Here is a 17,713-nt window from a genome sequence, read left to right on the forward strand (position 1 = left end):
ATTTTCAATGCCTGTGTAGAAAGTTATAAATTTAGGTACCTAATGGGTATATAAATACACATCGCTGTTACTTCAGAGACACATAACACTCATGTCAAATCCTGTTTGACATTAGTGTCTGTAATAGTGCTCCTGTTTTCAGTGAACTTACATAGAACAAGCTGTAAATACAAAGTCCATAGGCAACCAAAACATGGGTAAGAGACCCAACTGAGAGTTCTAAGAATATATCTTCACCATACTGCAAATAGCAAGCCTGAAAAGTATTAGAAAATTCTTCAGTTAAAGGTAATCTGAGGACAGATAACCAAACGACCCCATGCAATAAGATTTGGCACACCAACTGAAAATGCGTAAAGCATATTTGTTGGAGGTTTGGGAGCTGTTCATTTTTCCTTGTTTTCTCTTGCTAGATGAAGTCCCTAACCACTATGAAAACAGAGCCACAATAACATCGCAGAAACAGTGACTCGAGAAGAGCTGTAAAAAAGACAAAAACTATGTTGACCTCTCAAAGGTCTGGGTGGGGAAGATTTTCCCCCAGGCAAGTGAGGAAAGCCCGAAGTCATATAACTACACACATTTGCCTTTGGGATCACCCAGAGATACATCTGCCTCTTGGGGCCAGCATAAATCCTCCCTCCTTGTCACAAGAAACATTGAATGCAGTTTCCCACGCTGGCCAAAAGGGGCTGCACCAGGGGAGCAAGAAGGTGGAGCTATGAGTGAGCAAGCGCAACCTGAGAGTGCCTCCGGCTAACTGGACATCAAGTGATACTCACCGACCCTGTGGATGGATTAATCAGGTGCTGGCTGCCGCCGCCCGGTACTGGAAGTAGCTTTCAACATTCACCCAGAACTCTCCTGACCCTGCTAGGCACATGGAACTGAAGGAGACCACCCGTGATCACTCTGGAGTGCACAACTTGGCCTTCCAGGTAAGCCTGGTTTCCTTTGTTTTGTGGGGAAGAGGAAGGACTTAATGAACAATGATTACCTTAGTCCATGAACAAAGAAAAAGCAATTTCTGCTCTCTGTCTGTAGGTATTTTACGACACCCCCCATGCTTTGCGCTGGTATCCTGCCAAAGCACAAGGCTCTTGTATGAAAAGCTAGAGCACAGTAGACGCATTCAGGTATAGGCTTCGCTTACTGCCTTCATCTGCTACCTGCTATACTGGTGTCCTGAAAAGTCTCCTGATTCAGTAATATTCCATGGGCTGATAGATCTCACAACTAGGTCATCCACCTCTCCCATCTGCTGTACCAGTTGCTGCTTTTTTCCTGAGGATAGGTAATTCACTGTTCTGTTAAAGACGGGGTCATTATGCAGCAGACATATATCTCATCAAAGCAATGCATATTAATAATATCAGAAAAATAATCGTGTAATCACAGTGGGGCATATCTTCTTTCTTCCGTGCATAAAATAAGTGCAATTGTCTTGTTCTGCTCGCAGGAAGAACACAGAGAGGAGGTAAGGAGCCAAACCAGAATATTCTGTGTTATTATGCACATAAAGTAATGTTAACAGCCATTTAAAAAATACAGGTTTAAAAAGTGGAAGCTCCAAATCACCTGTTAACCAGTTAGTTATTGTTTCTCAGTGCCCAGCATCCCTGCGCTTTCATTGGAATTGGAGCAGGGACAAGCAAAAATTTGCAAACCCACAGGCAGACCTCTTCACTGTGCTTGTTACTGAAGGTAGAACAGGCTGGGGAAAGGCAGTGGCTCTAAAGAGTGCCATGTTAGCAAAGTACCCCTTGCTCTTCTCTGCAGCCTCTGATACTCAGGCTGCCCCTGAGCTCAGCTAGCAGAAAGGGTAGCACGTAGTGGATGTACAGAAGGGTCTTTGTAGATGCTAAGCATATGAAATATTATGTGACACCAGTGACATCCAAACACTCCATATATTTATTCATTGGAGTATAGAGACAGAGAAGCAATAAATTTATTTGATAATCTGATATTTGTGCAATGTAAGGGAGTTAGGGTCAAGGCCCTACTCCAGTCAATAGTTAATAATGCACACTAAGTGGGACAGCTTCAAGAGGAGGCAGAGATAACTCTTCTTAAAACATGATACCCCAGCGGTTAGGGAATTCTCCTGGGTAATCAGAACATCTTTAACACATCTGTGCTTCAGAGCAGATAGACAAGCAATTTGAACTTGGGTCTCCCTCGGTTCAGGTGAATGAGATAAGAGAGGGCTTAATTCTGGCTGCATCTTCACACAACATGTACCTAAGATAGTGCAGTCAGCTTCCAAAGTCTGTGCCTAGAAACCCATAAAGGAGAGAAGAACCTCCCTAGCTGCAGAACACTCTTGGGTGACCTAAGCTGAAAATCACCTCTTTCCTCAGCAGTCTCTGTGGAGCACAGTACAGTGACTCGGGATAATCCTCTGCTTACACAGCTACCTCACCTGGGCAATGTGCAGGGAACCCAGGTGCTTCTTTTCCTGTCCCTTGCAAAGGTTTACAAGAGCCTGCAAATCCTCTCTGATTTAAATAAATCAAATGCCCAATCAAATGTTGGAGATGGTCCAACAATGAAACGTGGGACCTGAGTCAGGTTTTCTGATTTTTTTTTTCCCTAGACCACCAGAAGGTATCCACATTTACGTTTACATTGTTTACCTCTGACTCAACGTATAAGTCACTCGGTAGAGGAAATAAGACACAGAAGGAAATCGGTAAACTTTTGCATATAGAAAAATAAAACACAGTGGAAGCCACTGGGAAGAAAACAATCTCGTAATTTTTGCCTGTCTTCTTGTATTTGAGCTTTTCTTGCACAAAGAGTGAAGGCTTTTCTTCCCCCAAGATACACTGTCTTCTATTACTAAGCAATTAATATCTTCCCTAAACCACAAAAATGAAAGTGTTCTGAGAAGGATTAATTTAAGCCATTTTAAGTTTGAGTGTGGAGTCGCACGCCATAGGTACCTTCAGATGTACCTGAGCCACTTAATGATTAATGCAACAAAGGGATAGGAAAAATAAGATGGGGGACAAAGTAAACCTGGGTTAGGTAGTTTGTTTTAGAAAATAAATCAGTCAGGAAAACAGCTCTCAGTGTAACGCAAAGCAGCTCAAGACTAACAAGTAATGGATGAAGGATTGTATCGGAGCTTTATTATGTCAAGAATGAGAGGCATGGTGCCTTCTGTTGTGGAGGGACTTTAATGGTCTGAAGAGGTTATATTATAGAGTAATCTGCCTTTTGACTAGTCATACAAATGGCAAAGGGGGAAAACTATTTGAACTCTTCTCAGTTTCACATTGGCTGTTGATATTTAAACACACACATCCTTCTGTACTATGAGAGGGTTTCCACTTCATGGAAGCATAAAGCTTTTTCAACCATCCTGCGGTAGGCCCTCAGAAATCAATTAACCAAAGTTAACTTTCAGAGAGAGCATGTACCCATGTAGTGTTAAGTTCTATTAACACCATCGATTACATTTTTAAAAATGCGTGATCCTGCAAAGTATCAACTACTTCTTTTGTACACTATGTAGATTCCACTTGAACTGTTTATAGGCATAGTGTCAAAAACAACAGGTCCTGTGTTATTGCCTTGTGACAATGCCAGCACCTGGGAGACCCGGCAACAACAACTTACGTCATTAAGAGCTCAAAACAGTCTCAAAATAAAACAGACAACAAAACCCAAATGTACAGCTCCACTGTACCTCTCGTTGTCTCTTCCTCTTTGCTATTAGGGACTTCTCAGTTACCAACAGCCATTTGGGTGTATTACAATGAGTAAACTTCTTGTACTGGTTTTAAGAAGATACATAGCTCTAGCCACACTGCCAGTATTCCCAAGCGTGCTCCCACCCTTCAGTGCAATGTAACCTTAATAAAACCCCAATGCAATTGTGAAGACCTACATGCTAAAGTTACCTGCTTTGAATGGACCTCGTAGCTAGAATCATCAGATTGCTGGACTGTTTATACTGAGACATTCAGGTTTTTAAGGTTTTTTTCCCCTTATGTATGCATGCAATTTAAGGAACCTAAATAATTTACCTCATAGTCTCGTTGCTATTCAGAAGATTGCCCATGTTAAGTGTCTACATGCCAATGTAATACCTTCTGTATTTATATCTACAATAATGTCATATGTGGTATATAGAAACACTATTGTGTCTCTTGCGTTCGATGTGGTTCAGTTACCGCCTCTCTGATGGCACCAGCTGGAGGATGGCTACAGTCGCCCACAGAATTTCTGGCTCAAACCCTGCAACATTATCAGTAACCCTAAAACTGAGATTGAATTTACGTAGCTTGTGTTTAGCACTCATTTAAGAGGCAAAGGTTTTACCTAATCATTGCCGATGATTCAGATCTCTGCTAATGATGACATTAAACAAGTCACTCTTATTCCTCAAGGAATGGTAAGAGCTGACTTATAAGAAGGAATGGTAGGTGGGACCAAAAAACTCCCTGACTTTTAAAAGGAACTCAGAGGTAAACATAAAATAAATACAACACAAAGGGAAGACAACAGCTAATAAATATTTATTGTTCACTGCCCTCCTATTGTCAGTGTTACGATGCATTAAGCAGTTGGTAAAAAAAACATTTTAGGATTCTTGTCCTTGTCATCCTCATTGTGTACCTGCTTGCCCATCAACAGATGTTTGCAATGCCATAATTGCATGCATCATCTCCACCTTGTTATCTCCTCAGGAATGTGCAGATCTTTTTTCCTGTTTCAGTTTTTCTGGATTTTACTTTCTGCCTCTCCTACATTTTAGTTACTCTGAGAGAAAATGGATTTCCTATTTCTTTTTTTTTATGGCGAGCTTGTGCCAGTCTATCATTTTAACTTGTTTATCCTGCCTTTCAGGATACTATCCAACTATCCTACTCAAGACTGACAACTTAAGCTTTTAAAGAAAACACTAATGTACTCAGAGGTGGGTACGCCTAATTTACAACTCATTTCAAAACACCTCATGAAGACTTAGCCAGCTGAATTTAAATCTGGCAGTACATGTTTCTTATCTGCTGTCTGTAAAGCTCATTTACTATAGTTTAATATTTTACAAGCAGGAAGTTCCAATCAGTAAAAGTACAGCAGACTGTGAAAGGAGAAGCACAATTGTGTAACACTTTTCGTATTGTCAGCATTCAAAGGAGATGGATCAATTCTGTGATCCTTCAAGTGTGGCCTAAAGGGAAGAGAATTTTCCCATCCAAGCACCTCTATTTTGTTTTTAACTTCCTGCTTCCTTATGTCACTACAGATTGAGTAGGTTGAGAAGTGGCGTATTGCTGGATCTGGCCTGCGGTCGTAACAGGGCTGTGTTGGCTATGTTCCCTAAGGCTTGAACTCCTGTTTTCTGTTTGCTCAACATTTCTGTTGCAATGTTTTGTTCTGCAGAAATCTCCAGGGAGGTGGAAAAGGATACTGAGCAAATAAGGTAACTTTTCTGCCCTTGCTGGGTGCTTAGGTAGCGATCTGGAAGACCAAATGATAAGCACAGACAGATTGACATTTTGGTGAGGAGTTCCTTCAGCAAACTCAGAAAGACTGAGCAAACAGGAAAAAGGAATAGGCAGTTTTCTTTGTCACTTGAATATCGCTATTATTATCAGAAATTAAAAAGAACTTTTTTCTTCAGGAGGTAGGGTTAAATAACATGCTTTTTCACCAGCAACAAATAAAAAAATTGTATAAACGTGAGGATTAAGAGATTGTACTTGAAGAAGCAGCTGTGAAATATAAGAAAATTACTCAGCTTCATGGCACTCATTCAAAGCCTGTTTTAGTCAACAGAAGTAGTCTTTTACTGAAGTAAACTTGTTATCAATAGTAATTAACCAGTTTGTACTGAATTTGGAATATGCCAGAAACATGGTATGATCAGTTGAGATAAGTGCTTTTTATGGTTGCAGAAAATAACACAAATCTGACATTCTGCAGTGTGGGCTATTTAGAGTTCCTGCAATCATGTGATGCTCTTACTAGTTTTCTGTTACATTACTCATACATTCATATATTTTAATTACTCTATAAATGAAACTCTTATGTAATTATTGCAGCTGAGCAATGGGTTGGACAGAGCGGCTTCTAGAGGTTTTTTCCAACCCAAATTATTCTGTACTTCTGTTGCTTGTAGACAGCAACTTGCATGCTTACTGTTTTCACATGTTCAGTGACCAAAGTCCTAAGAAATCTGGTTTTTTCTTGCTCAGCAGCAAGTATAGAAATCTTCAAAGAGACTGTCCCCGAGGGGGTGTGTGTTTCAATTTCAGAACTGTAACACTTAGACTTCACTATGCTGTCCTGTATAGTATTTCTCATATATTATGTCTCAATGTTACAACTAAGCACTGCAGTTTGTGATAACTTCTTTTTTTTCACTGTATGGCATGGTCAGTAGAGGCTTTCACTGTCGACTGCAGGGGCAGCTCTGGCAAACTCCTAGGACAGCATGGTTAGAAAGCAAATAAGTAACAGAGGTGGTTTTTGTGAAAGAAATACCTCCCTCTTAAGGGAATGCAAAGATACTCTTCCCTTAGAAGGAAGAGAACTGATGTATTGGCATCTGATTTATCAGGACCACAGCATGTAAATCAACAGCTTCTTGCCGCTCCCTCCTCTTCCCCCAGACACAGAAGATTCCAGAAACACTTTTACTGAAACAGATTTTTTGTGAAGTTTAGAAATGGAGTATCGTAAAGGAAAATTTGTTCTGGTTGCTTCTAAGGTCATGTTGCCACTAAAAGGCAAAATTTAATTTATGTCTAGTAGTACTGCTTATTCCTGCCTTTGTAATAATTTATTATGATTAAGCATATTTTGTATTATTCATTTGGAAATTATCATTTTCTCAGAAGTCTAAATGTAGATACTAATTTACTTGTTTTATTATAATGTAAATAATGGGATACTTTGTGCACAGTGAAATGACTATACCGTAACTGCTGCCATAAGAAACCACTGAAATATGTAACATTTATATCAATTGCAGATATAAGATGGCTGACATTTTGTTGAAGCAGCTTTCTTACAAAACCAAAATAAGAACCAGCCCTTCAGGAATCATTAGAAACACATAATATACCCTTCAAAACATTAAGAAACAAGAAAACTCAGCTTTAGAATAATAATAATAAAAAGTAGAAATAGTGGAGCTGGTTATTGCTGTCCTCAACTCTCAGTACATTCTGATAAAAGGTATACCACAGAGAATTAATGTAGTAAAGCTAACTGCTGTCTTTAAAGATACTCTATTTTATTCCAAGAGAAATAGAAGCACATATTTTTTAGAAAATATGCATTTACTACATACGCGTAAGGAACACATGTACTGGAGCAATGTCACTAACAAGCTGGGAAGGCCCAAACAGGTCAGTTTGCCCTTGGTGAGGAGAAGGGCTGGATCTTTGTAAACTTGTTGAACAAGTCCTGAGGCAAAGAGCAGCGCTGGGAGGGCATGTGAGTTTGGGTCAAGAAAAAAAGCAGATTCACATTAGTCGAGCACCATCCACAACTGATGCAGCTTTGTGTAATAGTGCAGGGACTTGCACACCTGGGCTCTGTACACTGAATTTCTGGCCCCCTGTGCTAGTCAAGTAAAACATGGAAACACAGACATCAGACCAAAAATCATTTCTTACCACATATGAGGAAGACTTTCAGCTTTTGATTTGAACTGATACAACTTCTGGCCATGCCCCAGAATGACAGCGAAGGTGTGGATGTTACAAATCCCAAAGGTCTCCGAGACAATTCGCAGAGAATCAAGAATTCACAATGTAAGAAAACTGTACATACTAACCAGGTATGGGTTTTATTTTTTTTCTTTGTAATAACCTTGTGTAAATTCATAAACCTCAAATTTAATGTCAGTAATTGACTGTGATAATACACCTAAGACAGATAGATATCTTAACAAAACCTGAATTTGATTTAAAATTCATGAACTGACAGGGAAGCAAATTATGTTCTCAGAAATGCATTAAGGAAAGAACACAGAAAATTGACAAGATGTGTAGGATTCAGAGAAATGTTTTCTAATCTCATAATGGCCTCATGCAAGATGCAAAAGAGGCATCAGAAATGGTGATCAGAGGGAATACTATGGATGGGGAGTTGATATAGAAGCATTTTCTCCTGAGAAGCTGGAAACATTCCGTTTAGTGATACAACTTTCAGTCACCAAGGGCATACGTATTATTGAATACCTACTCATCCAAAATAAGGGACATTTCAGGCAAACACAAACTGGAAGGAACAGCTCTGAGGTACAACTGACCAGAGTAAGAGAGCAGAATACAATACAGATTACTTCATAATAAACACATCCACTTTTACTTCTTCTAACTGTGTGTTTGTTTAATCCCACATAGTGACTACCTCTCTATGAAGACAGGAGAGTCAGGTTAAAAAAACTCCACAGGTATTTTACTAGTGTCATGTATTAATATTTTGACATCCACAGTCCAGAAATAATCTGCTATTCTAAAAGTTCCACTAAAAACTTCCAGTACTTTCCTGTGTTGTAATCCTATCTACTTGCCAAGTTTGGTGATGATGCTTGAAGCAATATGTAAGAAACAGAGGCTTCCTGATGCTATGGATGTTCTTTTCTATCTTCCAATGGTTTTTGGATGTGATCAGAGGCAGCAAAGGCATGCTGCCAAAGAAACGCCTCTGCTCTCAAAGTTTAAGCGATTCCAGATTTACAGTGATGGAAAGGATCACTTTGGACTATTCTGATATTCACTCCTGGGAACTAGACCAGCATCTGAGATCCTAGGAGAGGAAGGTGATAGACCTATACCTTCCTCTTCAAAAAGCCAGCAAAGAGGAAAATATCAAAACAAAAAGAATTAAAGGACTTGCAGAACCAAATGAAACTTGAAAAATAGAGAAAAGTACTGGCAGTCAATGAAAGCTTGATTTTAATCAAAGAAACCAGTTTCCACTGAAAAGGTTCAACTGAAAGCATTCAGCCACTACTTTGTGCAAGCGTAGTAGAGTTATGTATATCCACACCAACACTTTCTCAGGCACACTGTGACTGAGGCAGAAGAGTTTATTCTGAGGATCTGCAGAGTATGGACTTTGCTGTGCCCCTACTGGCAGAAGACCACGTGCGCCGCGCAGCCCTTGGGTTAGCCTCAGCAAAGGCCAGTGCTCCTGAAGAGCCAGATCTGCTATCATATTTGGCCATGAAAAAAGAAGAAAAGGGGTTTGGATCTATTCTCCCTTTTCATTGTAGATCTGCACAGAGTTAGACACAAAGTGATCTTTGATTTCACATTTTCTTAACACCTTTTAATGTAAATGTAGGAAAGCATTTGTGACAATAAAATAGCAACATAATAATATTCTGAGCATATTTAAATATATTGTAAACAATGTGAAAATATGTGGATTGATGCTTTTTCTATTGAAATACACGGAAGGAAAAATAGATTATATTCTCAAGACAAACAGTATATTTCACAAATTCAAAGAGCCAAAACCCAGGCTGTGGGTGATCCAGGGGAGCTCCTGGCCCAGGGACAATGCTGTGGCATGGGGGAAAATGATGGAACATGGTCTGGCCTAGGCAGCATATGAAATGCGGGCACCGGGGTGGGGTGGTGGGGATGGAGGCAGGAGGTGTGGGACATGGCCTTTGAGCTGTGACCAGGAAAGACGACATGGTGCCACAGGGAGTGCAACCCCCTGCCCACATGAAAGCACAGCTCTTTGACCCAGAGAGCTGGACTCTTCTGATTTATAATGTATGCTCAAAAAATCTGTAAGTGCCACTAGCATGCAATATATCCCAAATTTAAGCCCAGGAATAAATGGTATTTCAATATAACCAGCACTCAGTGTCCCTCAGGTGAGAAGACCACCTCCTGCAGCTGCTGAGGAGAGCACTCCCAGTCAGCAAAATAAAAGCAACTTAGTAGGCAGCAGCATCTGCATTTTTCAGGTTTGCTTTATTTCACAGTCAAGGCCAAAAAAGAGAGAAGTTGAGTTTAGCGAAAATGGGTCTGTAAGTTACAGTGCAGCTCCACAGAACCACACGACTCCCACCACACCTCCGAAAGCTGCAGTCGAGAGGACTGAGAGGGACTCCTGCCCATGTCACATTGAGCTTTCTTGTAGAGAAATGGGTAATGGCTTCTACATACATACTCCTCTGTACCATTTTAATTACAGGCCGTGTGTTCATTTTGCCTTTGATCTAGCTCAAGCCTCTCACCAGGAACTAAGCAAGGTCTTTCCATGACTTTCAGCAGCACCTGCAGCAGGAAAGCTAGACAGAAAACAGAGGCCAGGGCAAGGTCTGCAGTGGTCACAGCAGTTTGGGGAATTAAGTTAGCACAAATAATAGGGACACAAAAAGAAAAAGTAAACTCACTTCCAAGCGTCTGGGCACAGCGGACCAGCTCCTCTCAAGAGAGCATGACATGACCACCAGCTCAGGAAAACACTGTCTGCCTTCACTGTGGTCCTGGCTGGACACCCAAGAGTAGGTGACCAGTCACGCCGCCCTGGCGTGGCATTAAAATGAGGAGGCACGAGCGTGGTGCAAGGGCTCCTGACTCTGAACGCAACAGTCACTGGCCCTTCTGCAGGCCCCACCATGAGTGTGGAGGTATGTACCCATGGGACAGGCACTTCCCCTCTGCCCTCCAGACTGGGCTAAGGGAAGTAATGCAGGATGGGCATGGCAGCCCCCATGGGTGTACTGGGCAGCTTTGGCGGGCCGTGCTGCCCCCAGCTACCTCAAGGGCAGTCCTCAAACATGGTGGAGGTCAGACTGTGGTTATTCAAAATCTTTAAAACAGCTGGGCTTATGTGGATTCAAATAGCAAAAAGGTGTGTTCCTGATGAAAATGTGTTATCTGGCCAAATTTCAAGTTTGTGCTACGAAGCCCATGGATGCTAGCTCTCTTTAAAAGATTGATACCTGTTACCTTTTCTCTGCAGCTTTTCTGAAGAGTAAATTTATTGGCTTAGTTAAATTTTTTAAAAGCAGCCCCCATCGATTTAACCATTTACCATATGTAAAATTTCCACCGTATTAAAGTTCTACAAAGAGAGAAGCAACAAAAACAGGGAGTGATCAACAGGAGGTGCTGGGCAAGCTGGCTTATTTAGCAGCTTTACCATCCCTACCTGCAGCTCTCACTTTTCAGCTTGTATGCTGTGGTACTCCATGGGGCCCTCTTCAGCTTTGAGTAACACTGGTATTTTTTCTCCTTGATTTCCCCTTTCAAAAATGGTGTAGATGGCTTGGGAAATTTCACAGCCACTGTCTAACCACTGGGTTTGCCTGCTACTGATCACAGCATTAGTGACAGACAGGAGAGCTGGAGCCCTGTGTTCAGTGCAGATGGGAAAGTCTTGAGACTGCTTCAGCCATCTGCCAGCGGGGATCTGTTTTTTCACACCTTACTTAACAAGCATGCACCCCTCTCACAGCCTCTGCACGGATCTGTTTTCCAGGAGGATGAATACATCAATATTGAGAGTGATCTGCATGAAAACAAACGTGACTCAGTAGATGATGAGCAACCACGCTTGAAAGGGTAATGTCTTTTGGATGAATAAGTTTTCCACTCACTTCATCCTGGCCTAAGCAATAAGCTGCCAGTGTTTCTGCTTCTAGAGCGACAGGTCTAAATTTCACTGCCATACGCCTATGCTACACAGACCTTTGTATTGCCTAGCAATTTGTGCAATACAGAAACATTGTATTTAAAATTATTATACCTTTCAACTGACACGTGATCATGGAACTATGCTCCTGAAGCCTTGTAAAATGAAGGGAGCAATGTATTTTCTTTTTGTACATTCAGTACTTTACCAATATCTCCATAAGATCCTTTTTTAAAGAGAGGTCTTAAACAGTGATCTCTTTCAGGAAGTTAAAGTTTTACTATTGCCCTTCAGTTTGCATAGCTATTTGCCCCCGTGCAAAATAAGAATAGATTAGGAAAAGCCATTTTGATGGAGCGGAATTTTTCACTTTGTTAGCACTGGTGCCAAGTGACCACACAGTGAAAGCATTTTAGTTCAGGGATAGGTTTTTTGGTGAAAACTACAAACCCTGTATAAGACATTTAAAAAATTAAGATACAATATGTAAATTATATTTTAATATCTTAGTATTTTTCTGTCATATTGAATCTTCATATAAACCTTCACAGAAATCATACTATACTTTTCACCTGATTACTATGACTGCATTCTCTTGTAAAGCACACCATATCAGCTTTGAACCTGTCTTTCTAACAGCAGAGTCTAGCAACTCACTTACTGGATATCTTAAATAGGAGTTTGTCTCACTCAAATTGGACTACTTGGAAAGATCTCATGCTTGTACATATGATATGCTTATACACAGAAGTAGTTGTGAAGATTTTAGTTATGCTTTCAAGTTGTACATACAGATCTTAAAGGCTTGTTAATATGATCAGGTTTACTGATGCCATCGTATTAAAATACTGCTTAAAAAATATAGCAAAAATGTTTAGAAGGCACTTAAATGTTCTCTCATTTCCCCTCTCTGATCTTTGGAGATTTGTCATTCCTCAAGCACTACCTAACATGAAACACTTTCTTGTTTAAAACATTTAGAGTCTTGTCTAGCAAAAACAAAAGCTGAGATTTGATAGATGATACATCCAAGTTTGATAAGCCTTTCCAGCGGTAGGTATCCGGCGTCTCCTCAGAAGTAAGCTAATTGCACAGCCAAGTGTTGGCATGCAAAGGGCTGTGCAAGGTTAGCAGGGTCTCTCCCCCTCAAACTTTGACCCACAGGAGTCACTCGACAAGTGGCATCTCTGAACACAGATGGATTGATTGACTTGGAACAGAGATGAAGCCTGTATGTTTTTTATTCATTCTTGTTTATTTATACTCCCAGGGAGAGTCTAGGGATAAATAACGTTTAATTCACAGGCCTTACTGTACCCAAGAGGTCCCCTTAGGCAGCAGATACACAGCAACAGGTACCATTGCCTCGGGCAGTGAAAGCTCCTCCCAGGCTGGAAGCTGAAGAGCACTTTGCTCTGTTCTGATTACATTCAGGCTAGGGCTTGTTCTGTGCATTCCAGTCTTCTGCTTGGTTTTGTACTTTGTCTAGGTTTATTTTTAATGTTGAGCACCTGACAAGGGCGATGGTATCTCTACCAAGTTATTTTTCGTAAATTACCTCCTAAAAGCAGGCCCTAATGTGATCTAATGTCTTCCTTGTATCTGCTCAGAAAGGGCATTCACAAAGCATGCCTCAATTTTGAATGTGTCATCGATTTCTTTTAACAGATAGTACTGAATAGCCTGTTGTCTGAGACACAGACCCTTTGAAAGATCAGTCTGTTGATAATAAGTCTGTTGATACACTACATGTACAAGGTGTTTACACTTATAGAGCACATGCAGACCAGAGAAAGGATTTCTGAGTTGCAAAATGCAAGCAAGAATAGTTTTGACATACACAAATATATCATATTAAAGTTCTCCTTCAAATGTGCTTAAGTGATACCTGTTTATTCAACATCTTTGGTTAAGTAAAAGCTATCAGCAAGGTGCTGCACTTTAAGCCTATAGGATCAGCTTTCAGAAAATAATGTTTCCTTAGTAAATTAACCATATTTCATAAGGAAGATGTTTTTTCTGGAGCTTTCAGAACAGAGATGCGTATTTAGACATATATGCCTAAACATTTAAGATATCCTGGTACCAAAGAGATAATCACCTAAACTAATAAAATAACAAGGGAGAGAGAGATGTTAGAGCAAAGAAGAAATAACAAGGAATAGTAATCTTAAAATAAGAATTTTAAATCCCAAAGGACTCATAAGTAACAATAATAGATATTTTTTCCTTGTTTTGGTTGATGGATGAACCATAAATTTGATAAAGTAACTCTGGCTTTTCATGCATCTGCCTCTCATTTCTCCTTTTCTTTCTTTTCTTCCTATTCTATATAATCTCTTTGCTGAGATTGGGTATGTAACATAATATTTTTATAAGTAAAAAAAAAATTATGATTTGTGAGACAACAGGAATTCCCAGGATTAAAACTGAAATATCAAAAGGAATTGAGATTTCTCAGAGACCCTGTTATTCTTTGTACTGGTGAAGGACTATGTTCCTGCTTTGCTGTTCTGAGTGCTGATATGAATTAAGTTAATATTTCTTGTTTCTCTCCAATGTCTTTTCAATTAATTGATTTTTTTTTTTAAAGTGCAGAAAGGAAGGGTAATCATGCTGAATTTCGGTGTGCATCTGACTCCAGCTGCATCTAGTTTCCAGACAAGTACAGTCTGGATAATTAGCATCTCTAAATATAATATTGCCTTTATAGACTGTAGGGTGAGAGGCACCGCTTTAGAGAGACAGAGCTGTAGCTGTGATTTCTTTTTCAGATTTCTTTTTCAAGGGTGTTTATTTAGCCATAGCTTTTGTAACTGAAATACTCCACATCACCAGTGTGCTTAACATTGGAAATCTGTGTTGAATTAAATCCCTTAACTGCTATTTCCCTAAATATCAGCCTCTCTCATGAAATCACTGTGTTACCCTTAGCAAGATGAGAAAAGAACAAAAGTGAAGTACGTAATAATTGGAAGAACAGATACTAGAATAGGACATTTGAATGCAACAAATCATTTTACCTCCCATGAACTGATAAGTCTTAGATGAAAAGTTAATGTAATTAGCAACAGAAGTTTTAAATATCCAGAAACACCTCTGCACACTCTAATAAGGTTTTAGATAGGTATTGGTTATTTTGCACACACAAATGCCAACTTAGGCCTTCACAACTATAGCAACACTACTGCTCCACATAACAATGCTGGGCTGGCTCTACTTGCAATCTTTGTGGGTCTAGTAAGGGGCACTGAATCTTTAACTACCTACCCAGTTTGCACTAACCCTGTTAACAGACCTCCTCACAGCAGAGCTGTAGTTCAGAGGTGAGCAGAACTGGCCTGCCAACTTCGGCCTGTTAGATAGTTGTCGGATTGGCCCATCAGATATCTGCCAGATTTTGTTTTTCACTTGCCCAACATCAAACCAAAGAAGTTCCCCCCAAAAGCTCTGGAGATGTCTGCAAAAATTTTTTTGGCACTTTGGGATCCAAATTTAACCCTTACCAAGTGAGCCATCCTCCAGTGGAGAAATTTTGATCAATTTAACCTGAGCTTCCTATGCAAATTACTCTTATTTTTTACCTACAGCTTCAGTTTCTGTTCTGTTTGTTTTTTTGCATTTTCCTAGGCATTTAGAAATGAAATATGACAAAGCCTGTGAATTTTGCAAGAAACATAAAACCAGAATTCATTATATGATCTATGGAATTTTAATAACAGGTACAGTATATTACTCCCAGGGTTGCTGAAGCCTTATTTATTTACCTATATGAGATTATAGACTGTGACTGTGTTCTATCTAAGAAAAAAATTTTGACTGTCTTAAGGAATGCATTTGAAAGGAGGTAAAAGTGAATGTAGTCCCAGAGAAAGCTCCAGATCGCAAAACCCCCACTCATTCCCAAACTTACGAAAGTACAGAACTTGCTACACTGCTCCTCCAGCATGTTTCAACTCTGACTAGAAATTACATTTGGGATAAAAGGGTAGTTCAGTCTTGTGTCTACTCCATTACCAGCTCACTCCAAAAGGCCTGTTAAGTTACAGTTTTAGGAACTTTCCCAAAACCATGAAATCACATTAAAAAGAGCAAGGCACCAGCTTGGACTGAACTCAAGTCAGCAGGCTGGAAATTAAGGTTTTCGTTCTGGCCCCTAGCACTTGATATACACAGCAAATGTATGCTAGAGGAAATGTGTTTCATGTCAGTATGCACTGTAAAGTCATTCAGATATTCTTCTTTGTCCCTTTCCTAATGAGCCAGCAGGTTGGTTTGTTTCCTTCCACTTCACCAAGTTTCTTTTTGAGATAATCCTACTTGAACACTGAGAACTCATAGACCTAAAATATGTCTGTGTGATAGGCATCAGCATACCATAACATAGTTGTAAAAGGGCCGCTTACATGCTGAATATCCTGCCCTCCTAGCATCAGCTCATCTTGCTTTGTCAGAGTACGGACATATCCTGGCTCAAGAAAGTAAATGAGGGTTTCATAAGTTAATACCATAACCAACTTGCTTTACAAAAATCAGTATTTATTCTTCCTTTTTTGCCATAGACAAAACCAGATGATTATTCAGAAGAAATGAATATTTCATTGGCCAGCATGTATTAGCCATGAACCTGTCAAATCAAAAATAATTTCACAGCTACTTTATGAAATAAACTACTTCTAAGTTTCCAAATTGCCTGAGAGGGCCATCAAATCAGGCAATTGACAAATACTTCTAAGTGTTTCTTCTAGTTTTATTGGGTAAACTCATCCTCCTGTGAAAGAAGGAATAAGAAAATTCACAGTTTTTACACAGGAAAAAAGCAGTTTTGTAGACATGTTTAATTTTCCCAAGTGATTAACATGTTTGATATGAACTTGGCTTAGCCAAAGCATATAAGCTGCTTTGACAGGATGAAGGCCACCTTTCATATCAATAAGCATATCATAAGTAACAACACTATCTATGAAAGCAAATATTTCCGTATTCAGGCCAAGAGTCAGAAAAGCACATGAAAGATGAACAGAGGCCTGACTTTAACTGCATCCTTTAAATTTAAGATTTTATACTGTTTCTAAAAAGACCAACCTAACTGATATGTATATTGTTGTTTCTGTGACAGCATACTTGGCAGTAGTTATTGCAGCCTGTAGCTGGAATTTCCAGAGAGCCTTGCCACTCTTTATCATCACCATCATAACCATCTTCTTCATCTGCTGGGACTTTTTAATAGCTAAGTATGAAGACAGAATTGCTGCATTCTTTTCCCCTGGAGAGAGATATCTAGAGAAACAGTGGTTTTGGCTGAAATGGTAAATATGAATTACTTCCTATTTATGCAGAAGGACAAAGAATTAGTGAATTTACCCCTACAGTTTTATTTCATCTTACACCTCCACAAGCACAGGGAGATGGATCAATAATACAAATTGCAAAAAGATCAAAGAATACCTGCAGAATAATTCAGTATTTTTCTAGTTTATAGATGTCAGGCATACCTAAGTGTGTGATACAGTAGTTAGGTATCAAAAATCTTGACAGAAAGTGTAAAAAATATTCCTCAGATTGAGATAGGACAAGTTTGTGGTTGCAAGAGAACATGTTTACAGAAGCTCGGGTGTGTTGTAGCCTTCTGCATTCATTCTGGAAGCCAGAAGGTGCCTCACTGCCACTTCTTCAGAGACCTGTGAGATTTGTAAAACCTGAACTCTAACATATGCAAACTACTAAAGACTGAAGTGTGTTATCTAGACACTACTTATTCACATATCCCCACAGCAATTTTTACTTGACCTTCAGGAATCAAAACTTGTCAGCCACGTTTAGTGTCGTAATAAGATCATACAGCCTTATTTGGGCCCAGTAAGCATTCACCTAGTAGATAAATGGTAGACACATAGATCTGGTAGATACTTATTCCAAGTATTCCTGAGCACTTGTCAGGAATATTTAAGTTATTCTTGGGAAAATGGGGAGCCAAAGGAGGTGCATAGACCAAAGAAAAGACAAAATGAAATCTCATTAAAAAGAAAAAGAAAATTGGCCAGCTGCCTTCTAGCTCAGCTAGGTCACCTTCTGTCTGAGA

The 17,713-nt window shown here is 39.7% G+C and overlaps 1 protein-coding gene across 2 annotated transcripts in view; it reads left to right on the plus strand.

The window, feature by feature from the left end:
- Positions 1-715: 715 nt before the first annotated feature.
- SLC28A3 (solute carrier family 28 member 3) overlaps positions 716-17,713 on the plus strand; it is a 37,715-nt gene continuing 20,717 nt past the window's right edge. The window contains exons 1-5 of one of the 2 annotated variants that reach the window (XM_075078432.1): positions 736-938; positions 7,703-7,804; positions 11,479-11,561; positions 15,262-15,353; positions 16,751-16,940. In XM_075078432.1, coding sequence (XP_074934533.1) covers positions 882-938; positions 7,703-7,804; positions 11,479-11,561; positions 15,262-15,353; positions 16,751-16,940 — 524 coding nt within the window. In that variant the 5' untranslated portion in view covers positions 736-881. Of the gene's footprint in view, positions 939-7,702; positions 7,805-11,478; positions 11,562-15,261; positions 15,354-16,750; positions 16,941-17,713 lie in introns of both variants that reach the window. The other variant, XM_075078433.1, reaches the window with a different exon arrangement.

Source organism: Phalacrocorax aristotelis, chromosome Z (assembly GCF_949628215.1).
Source record: "Phalacrocorax aristotelis chromosome Z, bGulAri2.1, whole genome shotgun sequence".
Taxonomy (NCBI): domain Eukaryota; kingdom Metazoa; phylum Chordata; class Aves; order Suliformes; family Phalacrocoracidae; genus Phalacrocorax; species Phalacrocorax aristotelis.